We start from the raw sequence: 24,769 nt of genomic DNA on the forward strand, positions 1-24,769 counted from the left end.
ACAAGAGAGATACTTGTGAAAGATGGCAGGTGATGGTTCTTGCTTCAATAAATCAAGACATGTTTTAAAAATAGGGACTGGCCATTAGATAATTAGCATATACAGCAGTGGTTCTTGAAAAGTGCTTTTGACTTTGCCCTCATTGCTGACGCTGACTTTGTGGGCCTCGGCTACCATAGATGAATATTTGGTAATTAGGGTAATTTGCTCATTCAGTTTTAAATTTTTTCCTTCAAAAAGGATTTTATTTAAAAAATGGGATTAGTAACTTCATTTCAGCAGACACTGACAAAGGATGGACTTGTTTGAAAAGGGTTGAGGGAGGAAAATAAGGCCACCAATTTGAACACAGCCATGTGGGATGTGGCACAGACAGGGCAGGGGAGCCAAAAATCACAAGCAGGGAACTCTTGTTTTCCCGTTCATTTTCAGCCAAGTCAGGCAAACTAGGGTTTCCACAGTGAGGATGTTGGTGCTGAACTCCTCGAATGCATGGCCAGCTCATCCCAACCAACTGACTCATCCAGTCTCATTTCTCCATGCGCCCCACACGCTCATCAGGAGTCTGGCTGCCATTCTCTGCCCTGTGCCTCCACCCATCTGTCTTTAACCTGAAAGGACCTCTCGCATCTTTAACTTCAACTCTCTCCAACTTGAAGACCCAGTGTACATGTCACCTCCTCTGTGAAGCCTTCCCTGATGCCCCCAGGTAGCTTGCATGTTCAGCATGCTGCTCATTTCTCTATCACATTCGTTGTAACGAATAGCCTTGGGGTGAATCCCAGGAACTCTGGTGACTGAATGTGCGGGTTCCAATCTGGCTCTGACATTAGTTGTGTGACTCAGCCAAATTTTTAAATCTCTCTGTGCCTCAATTTTCTAATCTGTAAATTGGGCAAGTAAAAGGACCTACTTCAAAGTTACGTGGCTGAAATTAAAAAATACACGTAGGGATGCACACAGGAAGCGCCACCATCACAGATACTGTCTTCATCTGAGCTGGCGAGCTCTCCAGGGGAAGGACTCACCTTTAAACAGTTTGACTTTGGGCCTCTCATTGCTTGGCATTGTGCTTAGTACCCATAAAATATTCAATAAAGACTAGATGAAATTTTTCTTCCAAATGCAGTTTCAAATACAGAAAAAGCAACAAAAAAGTACAGCATTGATGTGCTTTGGGGACATTCTTCGTTTTAAAATACTTGAAATGTAGTCACGATGTTTTAAAACATTCTCATTTTATACTAAAAATCAGCATGACTATTAGAAGGACATACGTGCCGGCAATGTAAAAGAATCAAGTGAAATGGATATTTTTTATAATGGTAAAAAAGAGACCTTCTATTGTCTGGAAACAACCCATGAACACAATGTGCATATGGCTCCTTTAAGGGTACACCCTGAAAGGTGGGTCCTCATAGCACTGAAATATCAAAACAAGATTTACCCAGAGCGGTTAGCAGTTCCTCTTGACTAGGACTTGGTGAAATCATGGGAATGAAAGGGCTGCCTCGGGTCTCTAAAGGACCTGCAAAAGACAAGTTGCAAGCTTGTTAGTCTTTGGATTCAGAAGCCAGCACCAGGCTAGAATGATATTACACAAGATTCCTTCATTTGACGTCAAAAAAGGGAAACACTAAGTGAGTCATGGAGAGGAAAGTTAAATGTGCACAGACCTTCGGGGAAATGACCGTGGACTATTAGAATAATGGTTCTCAACTGTTTTTTTCTACCAGGATAGATAATACATGATGTTCAATGCTTGACACACTCCATGACCATGTGTGGCTAAGATGGAGTATGGGTTAGACATGGTCCTGGGGCTGTCAGCTGTAGCTCTCCCACCCAAGAAAGCACATAGGATGACAAAATGAGTGGGAATATCATCATTGTAGAGATCATCTGGAGTCTGCTCAAATTTCTTTCTTTCTTTCTTTGTTTTAAAGATTTTATTTTTCCTTTTGCTCCCTAAAGCCCCCTGGTACATAGAAGTGTATTTTTTTTAGTTGTGGGTCCTTCTAGTTGTGGCATGTGGGATGCCGCCTCAGCATGCCCTGATGAGCGGTGCCATGTCCATGGCCAGGATCGGAACCGGTAAAACCCCAGACCGCCAAAGCGGAGCGTGCGACCTTAACCACTGGGCCGCAGGGCCCACCCCAAATTTATTTTTTAAAATAAAACATTGGCAAATTTCAGTATTTTGACCAATATTAATAACAATCACTTGCCAGCATCTTTCATAACTTGCCAGTGTGTTGTAATAATACAGCTGAGAACCACTAAACCAGCAGAGATATTAACTAGATGGGCATGAGTAACATGGAGCCATTTTGAACACAGAGATAAATGAGGTAGATGAGGACAGACTCTGTAGTGAGCTATCTTGAGTTGGTCTTCGGAGCAAAGCCACTAAAGCAGAGAAACCACTGCTTTTCTATTTCAGAAAGAGTATTAACAGTGAAAATAAAAGGAGGGAATGGTTTGAGAAGAGATGATGTTTTGACATAACCATTTGAGAAAGACCTGCAGTCCTGATGGTAGCAAAGAAAACAATTAGAGGGGGTCAATACGGGAAAGCCATTACCTATTGTTGCCTCTGGTGGGTCAATGCTAAAGGTAACAGGCTGCAGAACTAGGCCAAAAGCAAACCAAAGAAACACTTATGAGAATTACCACCTGGTGAAGTAAAAACAGTTTCTGTGTTTCTATGTGCTTCCATTTCAACATTCTTTAAGAACCAGAATAAATATGAGAAAATTCTATGTATTAGATGCCACCCGGGGAACTTAGTTTATCTTAAACTTTAAAGTTCTCATTCACTGTCACTTTGAGGAAAAATTTTGGTTAGGCACCCACATTTTTTACTTAAAAGTACACCCACAGTTGGAATGTGTTATATTTACATTTTGAAAGCAGGTGAAAATGGTTGGTTCAGTTAATAATTGTGTCTTATAACGTTAGCATGATATCCTATTCAATTAAAACACTTCCAGGGAAAATAAACTAATTAAGTACCATTCCTTCATGTTAACCAGGGAAAAAAAGTTCATACAGATTGTCTGAATAAAACTTCTCACAAATAAATATACATTTTATATCCATAATTTTCTCTGAAGTGCTTCCACATCACAGTCATTAAAAATACATATTGACCTCAAGAATATTTTTGGAGAAATACAGCTCCTAACTGGAAGATAAAATAATTCATTTACCAGGTTCGCTCTGAGAGCCTTCGGGGGCTGGTTTATGGGGAAGAAGCACGTCTCGCGGAACTGAAAGAAAAAGATGATAAACACTTTGTACTCTAGACATCACGGCTGCAGTGCGACCACCCCTGGATGCGGAGGCCCGGAGAGCATGGGGGAGCAAAGGCGTTTTCGCAATGGCTACAGAGCAGAGGCAAGAAGACGACCATGCTTTTCAAAATGGAAGAATGGCGTTGTGTAGGGAGGGTTCTAGCGACAGTAAAACAAAGTTGGTCACAGTTCGTTTTGAAGCCTCCCGTGAGGGAAAAAAAGAAAGAGGACCTAACTAATGTAATTCAACACGAGAAAATGGGTCTCCCTCCAGTGGTCTTCAAAATAGAAAGTCAGTTTTTGCCTGAAGGGGTTAGGTGCCATTTAACATCCATGCGAAAATTCTACTGACAGCAGTAGAAAATACATGATCATAGATAAAGTGCACAAATGGTCTGCAAATGAGAGAAATGGCAAGAAAGGCAAAATTCTTGAGCGTCTAAGAGGAGAACAAAGTTTTATTCTTAAAGGCACTAACAGTTATTAGGGGAGAAAACAGAGCTAAAGGAATCAGCCACCCGTTAGAAGGCACCACACGTAGTTTATGAGTGTACTTGTTACAGAGTAAATGCGATATAAATGTTGTCGATTTGTCCTTCTTAGTGATGTGGCTTCCAGTATGTTAGGTGGCAGGGCCTCCTGACATATGAGAACATGAAGACAAGGACAAAAATGTCAGCTAAACAATAGACCCACGCCATATTTAGTCCCTGATATCCAGTATATTTTTAATGCCTGTGCCCAGTTGTATTTTGGCAAAATAAAACAGTTGGTCGGGAATTTGACAACCTATTTCTCACTGAGGGAAATACCAGAGTGATTTGCCTATTGTTAGCACCAGATTTCTACGGCGAAGTCTCCTTCCAAGAGAAAGGGTAAAGGACTTCTTTGACTCAGTTTCCCCACAGGGAGAACCTTCTCAGCCCTACTCTCTCACTGAGAAGTCTTCCCACCACACTGAAGATTTTGTAAATAGCAGAGTCCCTTTGGCAGGCACTGCGATTTTCTTGCATCTTATATGATACTGGGGAAAAAATAGGATTCAGGCTAGAACTTTGCCTCAGAGGAAGATGAAGAAAACTTTTGTACCATGAGGTGCCAATACCACTTTACCATTGGTGTAGAAATAGGTTATGTAAAACAGACATTGTCTTTTGACTGCTTTGGGGGATCATATTTAATCTGTTCTTGGTCTAGACCACAGGGTAACAGTGAAATTACAGTTGTGGAATTTGGTACATTGAAAAGAAACTTCACTCAATTAGAACTCTATGAGCTACAAGGTAACATCCAGGGAAACTTAAAAATCTGGATTTTTCTTTTTTTTTTTTTAAAGATTTTATTTTTTTCCTTTTTCTCCCCAAAGCCCCCTGGTATATAGTTGTATATTCTTCGTTGTGGGTCCTTCTAGTTGTGGCATGTGGGATGCTGCCTCAGCGTGGTTTGATGAGCAGTGCCATGTCCGCGCCCAGGATTCGAACCAACGAAACACTGGGCCGCCTGCAGGGAAGCGCGCGAACTTAACCACTCGGCCACGGGGCCAGCCCCCTGGATTTTTCTTTTTTTTTAAAGAAAAAGGCAACTTCAAAAAGATCAGTGGTTGACAAAGGTAGAGAAAACCCATCACAACAGAGAACATTCCACCCTTGCACTGTAGTATTTTGGGGGATTCAAATGGTAAAATATGAGGAATCTCCAGTTGTAGATCCAACTAATGTTTATCTGGAGGGTAAAGGAGAGGCACCTGGATGTGGCTCTGAGAAGGCCATGACCATACAAAGCAGCCTGTAGGGTATAAATACCCTAACTGGGTTACGGTCCCAGACCATATATACAAAGAGGAGCTGGGAGACGGACCAGAGAAGCTGAAAAGAAATGTGCTCCCAGTAAATCCTCCAGACTGTGAACACCTGGCTCGCCACCTGCTTCGGTCTACTGAGGAAGCCAGGCTGGGGTGATGCGATTCCTGCTGCTGCAACCAGCACTTTTTAACCGTGAAGTGATGGTTTAACAAACGGCCATCGCAGACTTCCTAGAGCAGGTGAAATCAGTGGAAAGGAAAGGAACAGACATAGTCACAGGAAAGGGATATGAATCATTCTCTTACTTGGGCCACTGCAGCTCCAACAAACGCAAGTTGTTTTTTCCTTTTTTCCTCTGTGGCATTCCTCCATGTATTAACCTGAACAAGAGCACGATTCCTAACCCTGACTCTTCCATGCTGGGGGAAACTCGTCAATGTAGATGATGCCAATTCAATTGAGAAGGTTGTCTTGATTTCCTTATAACAGTATTTACCATTATTATATTTGACTCACTTATATTAACCAGCTTACCATTTATAGTAACTAACCAATTATATTAACTATCTTTTGAATAAAGGGCACCACTCAAAAAAAAATTCAACCAACACAAGACAACTGAGTGGAAATGTCTAATATGGACAAATGCAAATGATTGTGCGTGAACATTTTGCCAGAGTAGAGGAGAGACTTAATGTATTATAAAGATGGAGGAAGATGAAGTCTTCAGGAGGTTTACCCCTGCAAGACGCTGTAAAGAGAAGCGCTACAGTGTAGACCACACACCCTTCCCCTCAAGATTCGGCTCCTTTATTCTGACCTTGCACCCTTAGGGCAGGTCTGAGAGGAAGCAGGTCTCCGGTCCTTTGGCAGCTTTCTGAGATTTACCTGCACTCTCAGCCACCTCCCTCCCATCTTTTCTTGGGCTTTTCGCTTTCCATTATTTCTACTATCTCCCATACTTTGTTAGTCCATATTTCCGTTTATCCACGAGTTCCTCCTTTTCCACCTATGAAACAGCTCAAATGCTCCAAGATTCTAAAAATAATTATCATTTCCTTGACATGGCTTCCTTTTCAAAGCACCCCACTCCCACTCTCATTCCTTTAATCAAAAAATTATACAGTCATGGGTCACTTAATGATGAGGACACTTTCTGAGATATGCATCGTTAGGCGATTTTGTCATTGTGCGAACATCATAGAGCGTACTTACACCAACCCAGAGGGTACAGCCCACTACACACCTGGGCTCTACGGTCCTAATCTAACAGGACCACTGTCGTATATGTGGTCCATTGTGTTGTTATGTGGCACATGACTGTGTCTGCCTCTGCTTCCTGGTCTCTCAATTGTATCTTCTTCATGCACTGTAGTCTGGCTTCCACTTCACTAATCTCTAGCAACCATGTATTCACAATGTCTTATCAATAGTTCTGAAATCCAAAATGCTTGGAAAACTGAAAGTTTTTTCTTAACTTACTTGATAGCAGAACCTGACTAGAACTGACCTAAGGCAATTTATAGATTTCATTCATCCTGCTTAGTAGGACTCTTCATATTTCTTACTGCAGACATATTGACATGCCTGTAATCGATGGTGTATGTGCTGTTTTATCTTTATGAAAATTGCTACGTTCTGAAGCATCAGCCCACGGGTTTCAGACACGGGCTTGTGGGCGTGCACTGTCAAGTCCAGCAGCTCTTTTGATCCCTCTCTGTCATTGTCCACTACCCTTCTCTGCCTTGCCTGCTGAGTCCCTCTCTCCTGGTACTCCATATTTTTTAACAGCAACTTCTGCTGGCTCCTCTTCCTCTGTCTACTCCTTAAATATAACTGTGTCCCCAAGTCTGTCGTCTGTGACCTCTTATTTTCTCTATGCTTTCTCCTGGATGACGTCATCCACTCACAGGATTTAAGAACCTTCTCTACATAGATGTGTGTCTCCCAAAACTACATCCCAAATCCTGGCTTCTGTTTAGAAATCCAGAAATACCACCTACACACTCCCACTTGAAAGTCCTACTGGCCCTTCAAACCTAGCATGTGCACAAACCCTTATTCCTCCCTCTGTGTTCCCTGTCTTCATTAGTGGCATTATCATCTACCACCTGCCCAACCTAGAAAGGGCAGGGTCATCCTTCCTTCCATACATAACACCATTCAGTCATTGTCTAGGTCCAAGTGCTTCCACATCCAAAGGCATTTCAGCATTTCGCTTACTTCCTAACTGCAAAAATGCTGAGTGTGACTACAAATTAGAATTTACCAGAAAGAGTAGCTACACAGAACATTTGTGAGGACTGGATAGCCTGCTGAAATCTAGATTTTCTTCCTGGTTGCTCCAATGACTGAAGTCTATCCAAATATCTGTGGGCCAGAACGGTCACCACAAACCCAAGGCAGCCTTGGTGTAGAAACGAATCTACGATGAAGGCATGGCCTACGAGCAGGCATTAGGGCGATTCCTTTGCTCTGATTTTTCTATCATTCCTCCAAGGCAGCTCTGAAGAAAAGCCAGTTCTATTTTGGTTCTGGACATGGTATGTGGGCAGTTTGTCAGGACTCCTCATTTAGTGTCATAGATAATTCAACTGAGTGGCTGCAAGATATTTCTAAAGGCCTAACTGGACGAAACCTGCATCCCACCTAGGAATCTATAGAAGCGAAGAGCTGTACAGCACATCCTACACTGACGTCTTGTTTGACGCAGGTCTAGAAATGCAAGCTTGCTCCTTCTGATATCTCAGAATAAGTTTTGAGATAAACATCGTGATAAAACATAACTCTGTCCTGACTTCTGCACTACATTTTACATTTTTAGATTTTTACAGAGCATCTATTTCTCTAGGAAACCAGGACGTATTAAATATACACATAATTTATCCCTGTTTTCCGAGGTTTAACCTACAGGAGTCAGTAAACAAGGTCTTGGGTTCGTTAGGATGCAAACCTGAGCCTAGCTACAACCCAGAAACTGAACACAACAGAATCCACTCTGTTGGAATGCTTGTGAGGAAGCGGAAATGTACTAACGGGGTTGCCTTATGATTGTTCCTGTTAGCATCACACCCCAGGAACAATAGGGGAACCCCTGATGATCACAATGGAGGGACCAACACCAGGTTTAGAGACGGAATTCTAACTGAATGCGTGGAACTGGAGAGTCAATAGAATAAGCCCACGGAGGCCCTGGGGGAATGTGCGCGGTGTTCCAGTGCTCGAGCTTACAGGTTCGCGTTTCCGTGAAAAATGAGGTGTTGGTGGAATAAAGCAAATAACAGGCATTAAAAAAGAAGAAAGTTTAGCTATTATATACATTGGTTTAATGACATTGTCACATCAGGACCAACAATGTTAATTTCTCTAATGAAAAGGAAAAGTGAATAAAATCACTCAAATCTATTGTTATTATCTGTAATGACTTAATTTCTGTTACCTTTTTTTTTCCATGATTGCAAATAAGAAGTTGACTTTTTGCAAGTGGGAAGATCAGCTTTTGTTTTTCATTGGTGTTTTCATTGGCTGTTGCATTGAGAAGTACAAATTTAAATTCTAGACTTCAGGGCAAAGGAGCCTCTCTAGCCTACCACCACCGCCAGGTGTTGACTGTCCCACAGCACAGTAACACCCTCACACAACCTGGAAAGCAGTATAGCAACTCCATTTGGGCTTCCTTCCAAAATGCCATCATTTCAAGCTACTGCTTAGAAATCCTTTGGTCCTGGGAATGTTCTGTATGCTTCTAGGAGCATCTAGAAATTTATATTAATTGGACCTTCCTGAGGTCACTTGAGGACTCAGAGCATTGGTGGCAAGACCAGGAAATGGCTGGGTCCTTGCAGTCCCCTCCCTGACTACTCTCACAAATATGAGATTATTCCCCCATAAATGGACAAAAGGCCTTCTCAGATGATAGGCAAGAAATAGATTTGTAGCTAAAAAAATCATTTTTTTTGTGAAACAAATTTCTTATTTCTTAACCCAAGCTATTGCTCCATGATCTGGTAAAATAGAATTTGACAGGAAAAAAAAAAACATTGAACGCTGGATAATGTGAAATTTCTGAACCCAAGAAAATGGTTAAACATCATTTCCTCTGTTTGCAAAACATCATTTTATCATTTTTGTGGAAAAATCCAAAATTCTTTGTTTTATCTTATTTTGGTGAAACATTTGAGCATACCATAGTTAGCAATGGTAGGTTATTTTTATAAGAAAACTTTAGCTCTAAAAAAACTTTCTATCTTCGGCATAACTCTGTCTTTTGACTATATTACTAGCTCACTATGTGAGCACTTAGGGAACTCTTACGAAAGCTCTGAAATGACCATGGCATGCATGATACAACACGGTCTCTGAACATAACTGAAACATTGGCCTCACATACATGAGATGTTCCACTGCAGCAAAGTGGGACATAGAATGCATTTGGCTTAAATATGAAATACAGCATTTACCAGCTGGAGTGTGTGATACTTCTGGACTTGGTGACGTTTTCGGCTTTGAAGTAACATGCTGGGACACCTTAGGAGCTGAAAGAGAGAATGTTTGGTTTCAGCATCTCTCGGTCATGCTTAACACATAAGCTATGACAGGGTGTCAGCCTGACCACTGATGAAACAAAGCAATGAAATGGCAGCTGGATGGGAAAGTAAACCATAAGCTCTAAAAATAGATCAGTTAGGATTCCAGATACTTTTAGAAAAATGAAACCTGAGAAACTGCAAAATTTGAGTAAGCATAAGGGTAGGATGGGGAATTTTTTGAAACTTTCATTTCACAAGAGACAGTAACTAAACTAACTCAAGGGTGCACCTCTTTTCTGGATGTTTGCTTGATTTCTTAAATGCTCCCTCCACCCCCCCATGTCTTTCTTTGAGGGTGAACTCGGTGAAGTCAGAGCAGCAGCCTGTGAGGCATGGAGAAGAGAAGTGTAAGGCCAGCTCAGGCAACAGCAGAAAGGGAAGGGGCATGGACTGCAACGGGTGGGCTCGCATCCTACTCTCCCTGCAATTCCTAGGCCCCAAATAACCTTAAATAAACGTGTTCACAAACTAAAATTGTCTTTAGACAACTGTTCCTTTGGAGGAACAAGGTGCTAATGGACCAGCTACCAGGAAAAAAAGTTCTAATTTATTTATAGCTCATTTTACAATTTCAAAAATGCTTCCGTAAGGATTATGGCCTTTGATTCGCACCATATTACCGGGAGGAAGGAATTATCAGCTTCGGTTTAAAGGCTTGGGTCGGTGATGTTATCTGCCCGAGGTGACGTCTTTATTAAACACTAGAGATAAGACTTGAACTGCATGCTGAGGTCCAGCCATTATCAGTAGCTACATCCCAGCTCTCCAGGTCACATTTCAACTTGTTTCTCAATTTTGGGTATAAATAATAAACCTGTTCTAACTCAAATTTTGCTATCTAATTTATAAACATAGTTTAAGTATAAGTAAGAATAAAGGTGGCATGCCCAATTACAGAATTTAATGTGAGAAAAGTGGTGGGTGAACACATTGGTTCCACTTTCACTTGTATACACTATTGTCAGGTGACACCCTCATCGCCCAACGATAATAATTTGCATTTGGTGTAGAACATATGAACAGAACCTTCTCCTGCTCAAATAGCCCTTTGAAATTTACAAGAGCTGGCCAGGGTAAGGGAGGAAGTACTAGAATTTGAATCTTTGTCTTTGAAATATTTAGCGATACATATGTACACATACACAAACGTCCTTGAAAGACTATAAAAATCTAGGATACTCCTGGGATCTGTTAAGTAAGATCATATTCTCTTGGATAAGAGACATCCTAATTTCACCTGCTTCCAAGAGTAATTAGAATGTGTTTCATTTATCGTGATCAATTTTCCAAATCATCCCCTGCATTAAGTACCCCTGACAAAGCCAGCAGTATTTGAGTTGCAGCCGCTTTCCACAGGAGAGGCTGATGGGCTGGCAGTGGCCTCGGCTGGGACAGAGCCAGGAGGCTCTCCTTTTGCAGCCACTCCAGGGTCTCAGAGTTAGACGGGGACGCACTGAGCATACGGACCTCTCCATTCTGAAGCTGCAGATCTTGTGGAGGAAGGTTGGCTAAAAGTCTAAGTCAAAACTAAAGAAATTTGAAACTTATAAATTAATAATGGGAAATTAGAGTAAGCTCCTGATTTACTAAACTGCATTTTTAAAGTAGAGAGTACAGTTCGAAAAGACAAAATTATGAATAAGTCTTCCTTGTTATTTCACATCTCCTTTACTTTTGAGAATTTTACCAACCAGGAATTTATATCCCCAAGGTCTTAACTTCCAGCGTTTCTTATTTTCCAACATTCACCAAGTTTTCATGCTTTCTTATTTCTTTCCATTTCTCCTTTCTCTGCTTTTATTCTATGCTTTATATTTAAAATTCAAGAGCTTCTTCTCATGTGATTTTTTTCTGTTTATTTTTTAAAGCTAGATTTGGTTTCCTATTCACAAGTTTAGTATACTTACTTTTTAAAATCCCTATTCTATTCATTAATCATTACTTATTCACTAATCATTAATTATTTTTCCAAGTATTTCTTATGGATTAATGTCTCCAATGTACTTATTGTTATTATTTTAATTTCTTATTCTTTCAGGGAATCGTTGCCTTGGTACCTTCATATACTTACGTATCATACCCATATCATTTTCATAGCAAAGTTTTAGCAATAAATAAAACACATTTTCAAATGCATTAAAGTAGATTTAAAATCATTAGCTGTGTGGAACATAGAACTGTCTTGTAAGGAATTTTCCTATAAAGCAAAAAATAATAGGCAAAATTCCTCTCAGAATCAGATATTAAAGATCACGAGATTTGATGATGGGATTTGTGGTGGGATTCAGAACTGCTATTTGGATCAAGCATAATTTTGATGCTGCTGACATTTTCCTTCCCCCAGGCCATGAGCGGTAGAGAAAGTTTCTTTCCTGGTAAATTAGGTAGGTGCACCTCACACACCTTGTGGAAGCGGGCCGTGTATAAAGGATAAATTTGGCCTAGACTCTAACTTCCTTGAATTTTGATTTCACACCCACAGCATCTAGCACGTGCCTGGTACATAGTCCACATGCAATAAATACTTGTTGAGTGACTAACCGATGAAACGAATTAGTTAATCAATCACTTAAAGATCAAGGGGAGAGATAATTTGAAATTAGGAGACAAGAGACAGGAGATCAGTTAATTAAGGACAACTGACTGGGCATGATCGGGTGGATGCTTGGAGTAGACACCAGTGCTAGAGACGGTCGGAAGGGCTGAATGTGCCAGACTTAGTAAAAGACGGACTGCAGAGGCTGCATGAAGGAGAGAAGAAAAATCAGATGTAGAATGCTGAGGCCCTGCCACGGGTGGAAAGGGGAAAGTGAAAGGAGGAAAACGTGATGAGCTTTCTTAGAGGCAGGTTGAGTTTATGGTAGCCCAAAGTAGGGATCCGCTAAGGCATTTGGAGAAATTGGACAAGATCTTGGTTGAGAACTTAGGGTTAGAGTTAGTTATTTGAATAAGAGCTTCTGGAACAAAATGAAAAATAGTTTATAATGACTCTTGTTTGGGTCCTTATCAAAATTTTACAGCAAAAGAACCCAAACAGTATTGTATCATTATGTTATAGAAGATATATATATATATACATACATATATATATATATAAATCTTCAAGACTTTCTGTTAAACAAAATCTACTAAAAGTCAAAAAAATAAAGTAGGTGATTGGCAGGGGGAGGTATCTTCAAGGACCATGGAAGAGATAGGGAGAGGCACAGGGAGTAGGCAGCCTACTCTTTCAAGAAATTCCATTTTTCTCCATCCCCCTTACAAATAATGTAACAAAGGCAAGCTTTATGGAATAAGCTATTCCAAAAACATGCTTTTTGATAAATTCTAAAAATAAATATAAGTATTCATTAGGTTTCAAAGGAAGACTTGTTTTACGAGGGTTAAAAACTCAACTCGCTGTAATTCAACAGAATAGCTCCATTAATATCCAACTTTTCAGGCCAGAATATAAAATACGTATTTACCTGGCTGTGTTTGTGGGACTCTCGGATGTGCAGATGTTTTTGGTTTGGGAGGAGCACGCGGCGTCTGCTTGGGAGCTAAAAGAAAGGATATAGGTTCGGAGCTCTTGAGCTCTTCAAGAGTTCCAGTACCTAAGCCTCTAGGATCTCAAAGACGTTGGTTGAGTGACTGAAGACCTAAATACCAGCAATTAATGCAATTAAAGCTCCCAAGGAGCCACAAAGCATAGAAAGGTAATTTTCTTGTCTTCTTATGACGGAAAACTAAACAAAACAAGAAGATACATTAAATGGTATCCAAGATATTCAGCTGGTAAATGAAACTGTTGGAATTCCAGAAATATCTACTTCAAATACCTTTTATACAGGGTAAAAATAAATTTAATAATAATAATAATTCATCCTTATTACAAGTTCACACCATTTTATCAGATTATCCCAGTATAAACATTTTTAAGTGCAAATAGATACAATTTCTTCTAAAAAAAAGTTTGCATGTTACATTCCAAATATACCTATAAGATGAATGCATTTTAACAGCAAATGCTAATAGGAAAAAAATCTTATTAAACAAAACGCATTTTTTATTGGTTGTATTGGGGAAGAGAAATTGACCAGAAATTGAAAGCACACATTCTGAATAAAGTTATTCCTTTGCTGGGCAGGTCCCAAAGAAGTTCTAGGACACTCAGTGTAAAAACCAATTGTGTCTTCACCAAGAAAATTAAAAGTATATCCTGCTGGAGGAAAGGAATTATCAAATGCAAGGTTGCAGATTGTGGAAACAGCTCATTTGGTTGGACTAAAGTGTGTTTGGGCTAAAGAGAGAGAGAGAAAAAAATGATTTTCAAGTTCACGGAGTTTCAGGCACCTTAAGAAAAGATTCCTGAAAATAAGAGTTATTAGATATTGGAAGAAGTTTCTAAAGAGTCTGCAGAGACTTCTTCCTGATCCTAAAACGAAATACACAAGGCGTGCGCTGGTCCCAGTGGAATCCTCTCGCCTGCACAGAGATGAACCCCGAGGTATGTTGAGATGACGCTGGTTGAGGAGCTTGGAGCCTGGAGTTGTAGAGCTCCCTTTGCTTGTCACTGGGGATACAGACTTAGGTTCTCCATCAAAAGTTACTGGATTTTTGCGAGCCCTTCCAATCCTGAAGTTCTATGACTCTACACTTTCTCTCAGTCTTGTGATTTCCTGACTCTCAACTTCCTTGCTGGCTGAGGTTCCTAATGATAGGCTGCTTGCTTCCCCGGGGGCTAAGAAACATGCCTGCGGGGAAAGGCATGTCATAAAGCAAGTCCATGAAAAATGATTCAGAAAGAGGTAAAAATCACTAATAGCATTTACCATTAAACATTTTAATAATATTATTACATCTATCAAAAACAAACTTTGGAAAAGTTAGAGAGAACTGATGCACATTCAGTTCATATAATCAATGTGTAATTTTTGTAAAAACTAAACTACAGAGTTTAATACGCAATGTTTAACAGGCTATTTCAGAGGACAATGAGTAAAATTATTGTCCATATCTCCCTTGGAAATCTGTTGTTTTTGTCGTCCTAGTGCCCCTCTGTACAGTGGAGCTGAACGCTGTCTGGTCTTTTTGCATCATCCTCACCCCTTCTGGTGCTCTATCAGACAATGCCAGTTCCCAAGTCTGGAAGCTCCACTGAAACCTGTCCACCATGGGTGACCGCGTGGCGCAGCTTTCAACATCACAGCAACACACAGCTGCCACAGTATGACAACCAACAAGGGTGGTGGGGTTCCCTGACCCTGACACAGACCAGGCCCTGGTGGTGAGAACACTGGATCTTAACTTCTGGACCACCAGGGCTGGCCCTTTGGGAACAGAGCCATATAAAAAAGTTCAGTGGCAATCAAAACACAAGTTTGGGCTTATTTTTGATAAACTGCTACCAAGAAAGCCTATAGGTAACGAGACGATTTTTCCTTATAGTAGGAAGCACGTTTAGTTATCTGTGTTAAGGATTTCTTTTCCTTGATTTCAATCTCCACCATCAAGTAAACCTCTACGATCTGCCAAAGCAACTGGTTTGACTTCAGTTGCTCCTAACTGTATGCAGTGAAATGGCCAAACCACCGCAGGAAGGAGTGGGAAGAAGTGAAAGACCTGAATAATGACAAGGTGACTGGCCAGTTATTCCACTTTATGTGGATCACACAGTGAAGCCTGTTTCTGGAGGTTTCTGTTCATCTTAAACACAAATTAGATATCTTAAAATGCTTTTTATATGACCATAGAACTTGTAAAACTATTCAAGATGATAAAGTGTTCAAAATTAGGATGCATATTTGTATTTTAAAATGGAATACAGATGTTCTTCCCAGAAACATTACTATTTCCTGTACTAAACACTGGCAGAGTGGTGAGAGGTGTTTCTCAGCCGTATTCTAAAGACGCGGCTGGCTACAGATTACAGATAGAGGCAACGGGGCATCAGGCAGGCAGGACCCCTGTCAAAGACTGAGCAGAGTGATGAGGTTAGGGCTTCTGGTCTCTGGTAGTGCCCCTATTGTCTTTCCATTCTTTAGAAATTCTGCAAACACTCACCTTCAACGCGAAATACAAAATAACGTATTTACCCGGTTCAGTCCGAGGCTCATCTGGGCTGGGTAGGGTTATAGTTTGGGAAGGCAGAGGTGATGTCTCTAAGGCAGTGAAGGAAAGTACCCAGGGTTACTAGAGTGCTTCACACACCTTGTGTGCAGATGACAGAAATGATGGTCACAAGTAGATTGAAAAGAGTAATGAAAATTGCAAGTCTGCAGCAAAATAGCATTCCTACTTCTTCATAATGCATTCAGTTTAAAAATCCTTAGACGTGCCAAGTTACAAAATACTTTCGAAGTGAGAAATATCCTTATTTTTTAAATCCTCACTACACTCTAGTACCTACTCAACAATGCTAGAAAGATATATTCCATGGTACCCATAAAGGGAAAAACAAAGTAATAAAAAAAAGTTAAAGCATAAGCCATTCAAGAGGAATGAATTTCACTTAAATGATGGAGGGAAAAATATCAAAGATGTAAATGAATGTGATGGAACGAGTGTTAATGGAAAGTAAGTTGCTAGGGTGTAAAGTATGAATGGATCATTATACAAAAACATATCTGAAATATTCAACACAATATCAAGCTGGCAGAATATTCAATGTCAGGAAAAAGATGTTTTAGATTTGACAGTTTGGCTGACAAGTAGAGAAAGAGACGAAGGTTTAGATACAAAACTGAATGGGAGGAGAGACTTTTTTGGACAATAGTTATGAATAAAAAGAAAGTTAACTGCCATGACAAAGAATGACGTTGCAACATGAATTCACAATGAGCGAGAACCTGAGGTTCTCAGATGATGGCGGCAATGGGGAGAAAAGCTGCCGAGGTGTGTCATTACCTAGCGAGGTCTCGGGTGGTTCTGACACATTTGTAACAGATTCCACAACTGTATCAAAACAAAGGAGAACAATTTTAAAAATAGTAAGATAGTAAGCACAGTCAAACATTTCTTTCTTGAAGATCAACACACCTCATTCTCTTAAGAATTTGCGTCATATTTTTACAGACAGGACAATGGATTTAAACAAGAAAAAAGAGAGAACCAAGAGGGAAATCCTATTCTATAACGCTAATCCTCTAACTAGCATTCATGTTTTAACTGTCTGTCAGATACTATTATGCCTCGATATTTAGATACCGCAGAGAAACTAAAATTTATCTCTGTTGTCAGAGTCAATTATCACTTCAATTTTAAGAATCCAAGAATTTTGGAAACTATAGCTCTTCAAATCTATTCAGTGTAGAACAAACACCACAGGTTGAACTTTCCCGTTCCATGGACATAATAAATGCAAATTAAAAATTTGTTGAATAAATGAATCAAAGCGTGAAAACCATTACCACCTTCAGCCTTTGGCTCCTCTGGCCTGAGTGGTGCTTTGGCAGTGGGATATACGTAATCTGTTTCGGCTGGGGCTAGGGAGGAAGCGGGGATGTCTGGTTAGTGGTGGGCAGCCCGTAGCACACTGCAATGGAAAACTGTGCTTAGTTTGAAAACAGAGGTTAGTTATCCTAAGTAGATACATTCGTGAGAATAACATCTATGTAAATCATGAAGGTGACTACAATTTAAGACGGCAGAAGTGAACGCAGTATGTTGTGTGGGAAAACACACACACACGCACAATAACTGGCAGAGTCTACAGCAGTTTCTACCTGGAGCAAAGCAGATCATTTCACTTCCTTACACATTTTTAAGGATTCTAGTGAGAAAAAGACATAGAGTGAGTACTTGGAAAGCATGGGGATGAATGACTAAAAACAATATCAAAATAAAAAATAGGAAGTGTATATTCATATTCAAAGAGTGGTCAGAATATTAAAAAATTAAATTTTGCATTCAGGGTGAGATGAAACTAATGGAAGTGTGCAACTTGCATAGCAATGTAGCAGACACCAGCACAAGGCGCTGTATGTGATATCCGACTGTCCAGATTCACTGGATGAGCTCAGACAAGATGTGAGGAGCCACGAAATGTCACAAAGCACGAGGACATCCAAAGACAACTTCTGCAATGCGATGGACAAGCACATACACCTGACATCCCACAGTTTTACCTATAGCTTCCATGGATGACTCAGTGCTAAATGTAACCGACTCCAGGACTTCAGAAACTAGCAAAAAACACAAAATGATACAATTGATCAAGGATGGTTTGTTGTGAGCATTGAATGAATGAATACAAACTAAGTATTAGGAAAAGTGCCTCGTACCTATAAGTGCTCAATGTTACCTGTTACGATAATAACAATATTATTAACACTAAAGGAAGCTCTAATAACTGAATTGAATTCACAATTTTATGTTTTATAGGTTACCAATGACAACTATACCTCGTACCATCAACCCAAGCACCAAAAGTTGTTTAGCTAACTAAAGGTGTACGAAGGAGATGAAAAGAAATTACAGTTTTATAACAACAACAAAAAAAATAAGATCCAATGTTTCAAAATAAATGTCAGAGAGTAGCAATAACTTGCTAAGAACGATTTTAAAAATTAGTTTTCAGTTTTGAAATGTTCAGGCTCACATCGTATAAGGAAGTTTTGTTATCTTTACTGAAGTGAGAACTTTCTTTGCTTGATGGTCACAACTGAACTAGCATTCTTTGTACATGGCAGAGCACAGATTTAGCTTACTGCTAAAGAGTACTACAAATTTGTAACTGTTTTTATGGAAAAATAGGGATAAAGAATAAAATCAGTTCTTTTAAGTGGTTTTGTGGACTACTTAATCAGATACGTGATTGTTGTCTAAAATGACGCAGAGTAAACACACAGGAAAGAAGCGAAGTCTTTCTGCACTGTTGACTAACACAGTGAATACGAGCACGACATAAAGTAGTATCACTAACTTAACACCAATATGTAATCATGGCAAGAGCATTGTACAATATGCAGAGCGAGTTATTAAATGTGTACTCTTTTGCACTTTTTATATTCAGAAATACAACATTTAGAGTGTGCCCCCTGGAGCTCACAAGTGTACCCAGATAGATAAAACACTGTATTTACCAGGTTGACTTTGTGTCATTTCTAGACTTGGTGATGTCACTGGTTTCAAAATAAGGGGCTGCAGTTCAGTGGGAGCTGAAAGAAGAGGGTCTAAGTTGTCAATTATGTATAACTTATTTCACAGGTTTTAGACAAATGCATTGCAATGCATTGAAATACATAGACCCTCAAAATCGCAGGGTTATGGAGAGCCGTGCAGAGGATGCATCATTTAAAGCAGAAATGGGCAAACTATGGCCCTCCCAAATCCAGCCTTCTGCCTGGCCTGTGAAGTAAGAATGGTTTTCACATTTTTAAATGATGGGAAAAAATTAAAAGAAGAGAAATATTTCATGACATGTGAAAGTGGTATGAAATTCAAATGAAGTTTTATTGAAATACAACCATACCCACAAACTAAGATGATTCAAGGCATATTTACATATTGTTTACATATTGGCTTTGGTTTCCTTCAAAGTACAACTGCACAAAGTACAACTGCACAATTGCACAAAGTACAACAGTCTAACAATTGAGTTGTTATGGCAGAGACTAAATGGCCTGCAAAGCCTAAACTACTGCCAAGCCTAAAATATTTACTATCGAACTCTTCACATAAAAAACTTTGCTGACACCTCATTTTAAACATCTTTCTAGAAAAAACAAGAGCCTATTTCAAAAATTAGGTTCTCATTGACTATTGTATCTCAATCTGAATTCCCATGAGGGCTTTCTAAGAGCTTCCTATAGCTTCTTTCATGATAGCGTCATTAATAAAATGTTCGGTATCATCCAGCAGTGTTTTGCCCTATGTTCCACTTTAATCATCCTCTTGGCTACTCCCAACAGGTATCAAGACTTTGTATTTTTGCTGTTCCCACCCTTCCATCCACTAATTCAAATCCTAAAGTTATTTCAAAGCCCAACTATTCTCTATCAGCCTACATAGATCCTTGACTTTAAATATTTTCTCTCTATATTTTTACCACTCAACTAAACAAGCTGCTTTTGTATAAGCAAATTGTCTTATACCTAAGAAAAATTCAAGGAAAGGTTTTTTTCATAATTATATTGTACTCTGTTCAAAAGGTCAAACATGCCCTTACTTTTGATCTCCCCTGCTGTTCCTCACCCCACCCCACTCAACTGCTAATATGGTGCTGGGGACACGGAGGGCAAGGCAATGTTTGTTTACATAAGCCAAAGCAGCAGCACTAATTTAAAAGAGATGAATGGAATGGAATGGTAAGAGAATTGAATAAACTGCATATTTTGTCAGAGACAATCTTTATGCAGGACACGTGATGAATTTGGTTACGAGGTGGATCTCCCCCAACCATGAGACTTCTGGTCAATCCTGAAATTTTAGCAATGCTAACCACTATTTGTGCCTTCTCTCTCAGAGGGCATAGAGGTGAGAAGTGCAAGTTAGCAAGTCACATCATTGTCACACCTGGACTCAACTGCATGGGCTGGAAGTACTCCTTAAAACAGAAATCATAGATTTTCTTGGTTTCATCTAAGAAGCTTCAGGAAGTTTAGTTCGGGAGGAGGATGGGTTTTTATTTTTTCCATGTTTTTGAAACTAAAGAAAGAAAATCTTGGGTCACCTAGTGTTTGCAGGTCTAGAAACCATCTGAAGCATTGTACGTGGACCTAGTGTTTGTAACACTTGAAATTTTTCTTGAGTTTCTTTCCTAAGATTGAACAATTTTATTATACTAATCTAATTTGCTCCTTATCCTCACTGAGGGTCCTTTAGAGATCAAAATAATATACAACGTTTATTTGTTAATTAAAGGAGTAAGTATTAACACGCATAATTAGATACTCAGAGAGATTCTTATTTAGCAAAGATTAAGAACAATTGCTAAACTGTGGTGGAGAATAAGGAAGAGTCAAGTTTATGGATGGTGGGGGAGCCTGTAACTTATATTTACTAGGATTGGCACTTTCAGGAAGCGACTTTTGTTTTTTTATAATTTAATATAACATGGAATCCTCATTCCTTAAAACAAGAAGAGTAATGAGAATAACACACAGGTCTTATAGAAAGCAAATTGCTCAGAGAAAGTTCATGTTATTTAATTGTCATTGCTTTCTAGATGTAAACACCGAATAGCAGGGGAGAAATTTGGACTTCAGACTCTTCACTGAATCTATAATGAAATTTTAAAGGGTTTCATGCCAGATAGATTTCCTCAACTTGATCCAGGGACATCCATTAAAAATAGCAGGTAACACTTGAATTAAGAATCCTAACTACTTACAAGATGAAGCCTGAAATGGAATGACAACAGCAGTCTAACGAAGCAGGAGCAACTCTGGCCATGACAGTGATGGAGTGGATTTTAATGAGCAAAAAAGCATGTAATGAGATTGCAAAAATCATTACCTAATGTTGTTCCCGGGGCCTCAGAACTATGGACAACAGGTGCAAAGCCTGTAGTAGGAACTAACCAAAAGCAACAACACGAACATGAGAAAGCTTAAACACACATAGAAAGTCATAATTTTTCTTTCAAATATTAGTTTCAAGTGACAAACAATTTTTTTAAACTTTTGAGTTGATAGGAAGCAAACAGTCCCTTTTTGAAGATTTGGTCAAACTGTAGCTATGAACGATTCATTGCAGGGGGTAGTCACAGCCGTTGAACTCTGCCACGCATCTTAGCATGGTCAACGTGATATTTTCCTAGGTGTTTGATTTTCTGATTCTAAGTAACGTGTCAGCTTGCTGTGGAAAATCTGTTTAGGCAATATATGAAAATATATATGAAAGTAACTTGTTGCATTCTGGAAGTTGAAAAATATTTATGTTTATGTAATTACAGCTACAATAAAGAGATCACATGTTTAAATGCAGATCCAGCAATAAATAGCCATGAATGACTATGCCAATCTTGCTATAAAGACATCTTTGGAGAGAGACCAAGACCATCATGCAAGAAGCAGCTGCTAACCGTACCTCATGCCTTAGACTCTTAGAGAACATGGAGACTATTACTTCCCATCAGATGCAGTGCTTTGGGCCCCCACTGGGACAGGCTACTACGGCTCACCCCTCAAACCATGGAATAACCCATTTACCCGGTTTGGTCTGAGGTGCAGCAGGGCTTGATGTGGTTTTAGGTCTGGGACGTGGACGACGAGCTCGTTGTGATGTTTTAGGAGCTGAAGGAAGAGACTTTGGATTATTCTACTGAAGGTGGTCTTGGAAATAAGGCTCTAGATTTTCTAAAATATGTTATATTTCCTTGAAATTCAAGGCATATGTTTTTTAAGATCAAAATACTTTCCCGTATTTTGTTAATTTTTTTTTATAACTGAAGATTCTTGAGAGATAAAACCCACACACAAAATTAAGTCAAGGAGTGAAGAGTCTTGTAGATCTCTAACTTCAGAGAAGGGTAAGAACTATAGCCAAACTGTAGGTGGTGGGGTCTTACGTTCACAGTAAGAGATTTAAATATGCCAGAGAATCCATGATACCATGCAAATTGCTGTGGTTTAGTTGGTCTAGAAAAGATATAGACATTACCGACAGTGTTTGAAACTCAGCTTTAAATGTGAACATGGTTTAGACAAAAGTACATGACATGAAGTCAAATAAGATTACATGATAGACAGGTATTCTCACCTAGGTCCATGCACAGCTTTTAAAAACTACGGGTAATTTAAGAGTCTTCAATACTCTTAAGAAGAAGGAACATAAAGTTGAAGGACAGGAGAGGATGACAAGACAGTCTTATGAAGCTGATGACAATGTGATTATGATGATAGAATGGGTTGACAATGAGCAGAAAAAAATGGTTGAAGAACACAGAATATCATTACCGAATGTTGTTTCCGGAGCCTTGGTCCTAAGAGTGACAGGTTCAAGGACTGTAGGAAGAACTGGCCAAAAATAATAAAATAAACCAAAGAGATTTAAAAAGTTCACTTGAAGATTAAATTTCGGAAGTCAATTTTTAAGATTCAGAACCGAGGGAAAACAGACGCTTGTTCTTTGCAGGTTTGATCAAACCGTGGCAAGCACCCATTAATCCCCTAAAGCAGACATAACATTGCACTCTGCTAAATATCACTGTGGTCAACAAGAAGTTCTCCCAGATGTTTGATTATCTGACTCTTGGTAACATCTACTCTTGCTGGGTAAGCTTTCTACACATTTATATAATATATACTTTTCTAACTCTACTGGAAAAAGCATTTATCAGTCTATTTGCACTTCTGCTCATGTTGATGTAAATGTCTACTATTTTGTCTACTATTTAAATAATCATGGATACAATAATGAGTGCATCTGTTTGAAAGCATAAGGATCAATGCATAATGAATGGACTGTGCCAACTAAAATCTCAAAGTGGTCCTTGATTCAATAAAAGTTAAGAAACCCTGTTAGAGAAGGAGGAAGAGTCAGCCTACCCTATCATGTGAGCCTATCATTTAAACTTTCAAGACTTATGCACACTTTAAATTTGACAATTAACTAAGAATATCATTCCTTGAAATAACAGACCTACCAGTATAATCAAATAGATCCTAATACAATATAAAGTAATGTGAGCAAAGAAACATGGTATTTCCGCAACTGATGAGCGAGAAGCAGTGTAAAGAAGGGATAGGTGGAGATTCATGTTTGAAATGAAGCTTAAAAGAGTCAACGCCATTTAAACAGATGCATATGATAGCATGACACAGTGCTGAGCAGTTACGTGGCAGTCCAATATCGTGAAATTAGTTTATGCAGCTCTCTTAAATTTAACAGATCACTCTACGTAGAGCTTAGCATTAACTTCAAGATAAAGACTAATGGAATGACAACAGAGGGTGCTGAAATGGTTTTAAGATGCAGGAGAGCCTGTGGCGATAATGGCATGACAATGAGCAGGAAAAGCACTATTTGAAGGACACACATTCTCATTACCCACGATTTCCGGAGCTTCAGTTCTGACAGTACCAGGTTCAAGATCTGTAGTAGGAACTAATCAAAAGAAACGAAATACACATTTGTGAAATGTCAGCTAATTAAATCTTACTAGTATAATATTGCTTCAACAGGTGTATAGCAATTTTTAAAATTTTTCTGAAATTAAATACTTGTTATTTAAAGATTTGGTCACCCTATAGCCAGGCACACCTTCTTTTGTGAGGAAGTCAGTAATCTCCTACACGGTCTGGTATCTCGATACAATCAACATGATAGTCTCCCGGGTGTCTAAGTACTTAATTCCAACTGGCGTAGACGACTGCCCTAGGAAACCATTTTACCAAATATATACTTATCTAACTGTTCTGGCAATCATTGGCTTTTCTCTGGAAGCTTTAAGGAAATAGCATGTCTAAATAAGCATGGATACAATAAATAGCTTTTATGTTTGAAAGGAGGCACGGCAGAGAATAAAGCAAAGTGAAACATGTTCGTCTTGTTGAAAACTCGTATTTGGAAGCAGGCTGAGACCTCTTTTGAGGCAAAGGCACTCAACTAATCAGGATAATGAACATCCACTCAGTGTGTGGTGCCCAGTAGAGCAGCTCTCTGATCACAAAAATGTGGTACCCAATACAGGTAGCAGAGACTGCAGGAGAGACCACAGATGTTGTAGGGTCAGATCCAAGCTTCTGAGTCATACGTTCAAGGACAGCTCTTATTGACCCTTCCAAACTCCAAACTCAGCACTATCACCACCACTTAGAAGCAGGACCTCCCTTGTTCCAGGAAGTCCATGCCCTCTGGTTCGCTTCTGCACCTCCTTTCTTTCTGCCTCTGTTCATCTCCATGATTTTATGACCCAACTTCTTTCCAACTCCTTATTCCTGTCCTTCATGCACTTTTCTCTCTAGGCTTACAGCTGTTTATAGTCCCTGCGAAAAACAAGCTTGATTTGCACAGATATAGTGCCTCGGTTCAATCTCTGAATGTTTCATCTTGGGGCAGGTTTCGACTTTGACTATGCTCCAGATTGAGAAGTAAAGACAAGCCTCGTTCTGTGATATCACACCTGGATATCACACCTGATGATGTGGCTGTGAGG

The 24,769-nt window shown here is 39.5% G+C and overlaps 1 protein-coding gene across 25 annotated transcripts in view; it reads right to left on the minus strand.

Moving 5' to 3' along the window:
* ABI3BP (ABI family member 3 binding protein) overlaps window positions 1-24,769 on the minus strand; it is a 238,082-nt gene that overhangs the window by 52,423 nt on the left and 160,890 nt on the right. For 15 of the 25 annotated variants that reach the window (XM_046659526.1, XM_046659529.1, XM_046659523.1 and 12 more), the window contains 14 exons: window positions 23,662-23,718; window positions 22,569-22,628; window positions 21,822-21,905; window positions 21,127-21,186; window positions 18,753-18,827; window positions 17,796-17,852; window positions 17,082-17,153; window positions 16,576-16,623; window positions 15,765-15,830; window positions 13,155-13,229; window positions 9,559-9,633; window positions 3,213-3,272; window positions 2,585-2,632; window positions 1,448-1,528 (listed from right to left, as the gene is read on the minus strand). In XM_046659526.1, coding sequence (XP_046515482.1) covers window positions 1,448-1,528; window positions 2,585-2,632; window positions 3,213-3,272; window positions 9,559-9,633; window positions 13,155-13,229; window positions 15,765-15,830; window positions 16,576-16,623; window positions 17,082-17,153; window positions 17,796-17,852; window positions 18,753-18,827; window positions 21,127-21,186; window positions 21,822-21,905; window positions 22,569-22,628; window positions 23,662-23,718 — 918 coding nt within the window. The remainder of the gene's footprint in view (window positions 1-1,447; window positions 1,529-2,584; window positions 2,633-3,212; window positions 3,273-9,558; window positions 9,634-13,154; window positions 13,230-15,764; window positions 15,831-16,575; window positions 16,624-17,081; window positions 17,154-17,795; window positions 17,853-18,752; window positions 18,828-21,126; window positions 21,187-21,821; window positions 21,906-22,568; window positions 22,629-23,661; window positions 23,719-24,769) is intronic. The other 10 variants (XM_046659530.1, XM_046659531.1, XM_046659528.1 and 7 more) reach the window with 6 other exon arrangements.

This window comes from Equus quagga, chromosome 4 (genome assembly GCF_021613505.1).
Source record: "Equus quagga isolate Etosha38 chromosome 4, UCLA_HA_Equagga_1.0, whole genome shotgun sequence".
Lineage (NCBI taxonomy): Eukaryota > Metazoa > Chordata > Mammalia > Perissodactyla > Equidae > Equus > Equus quagga.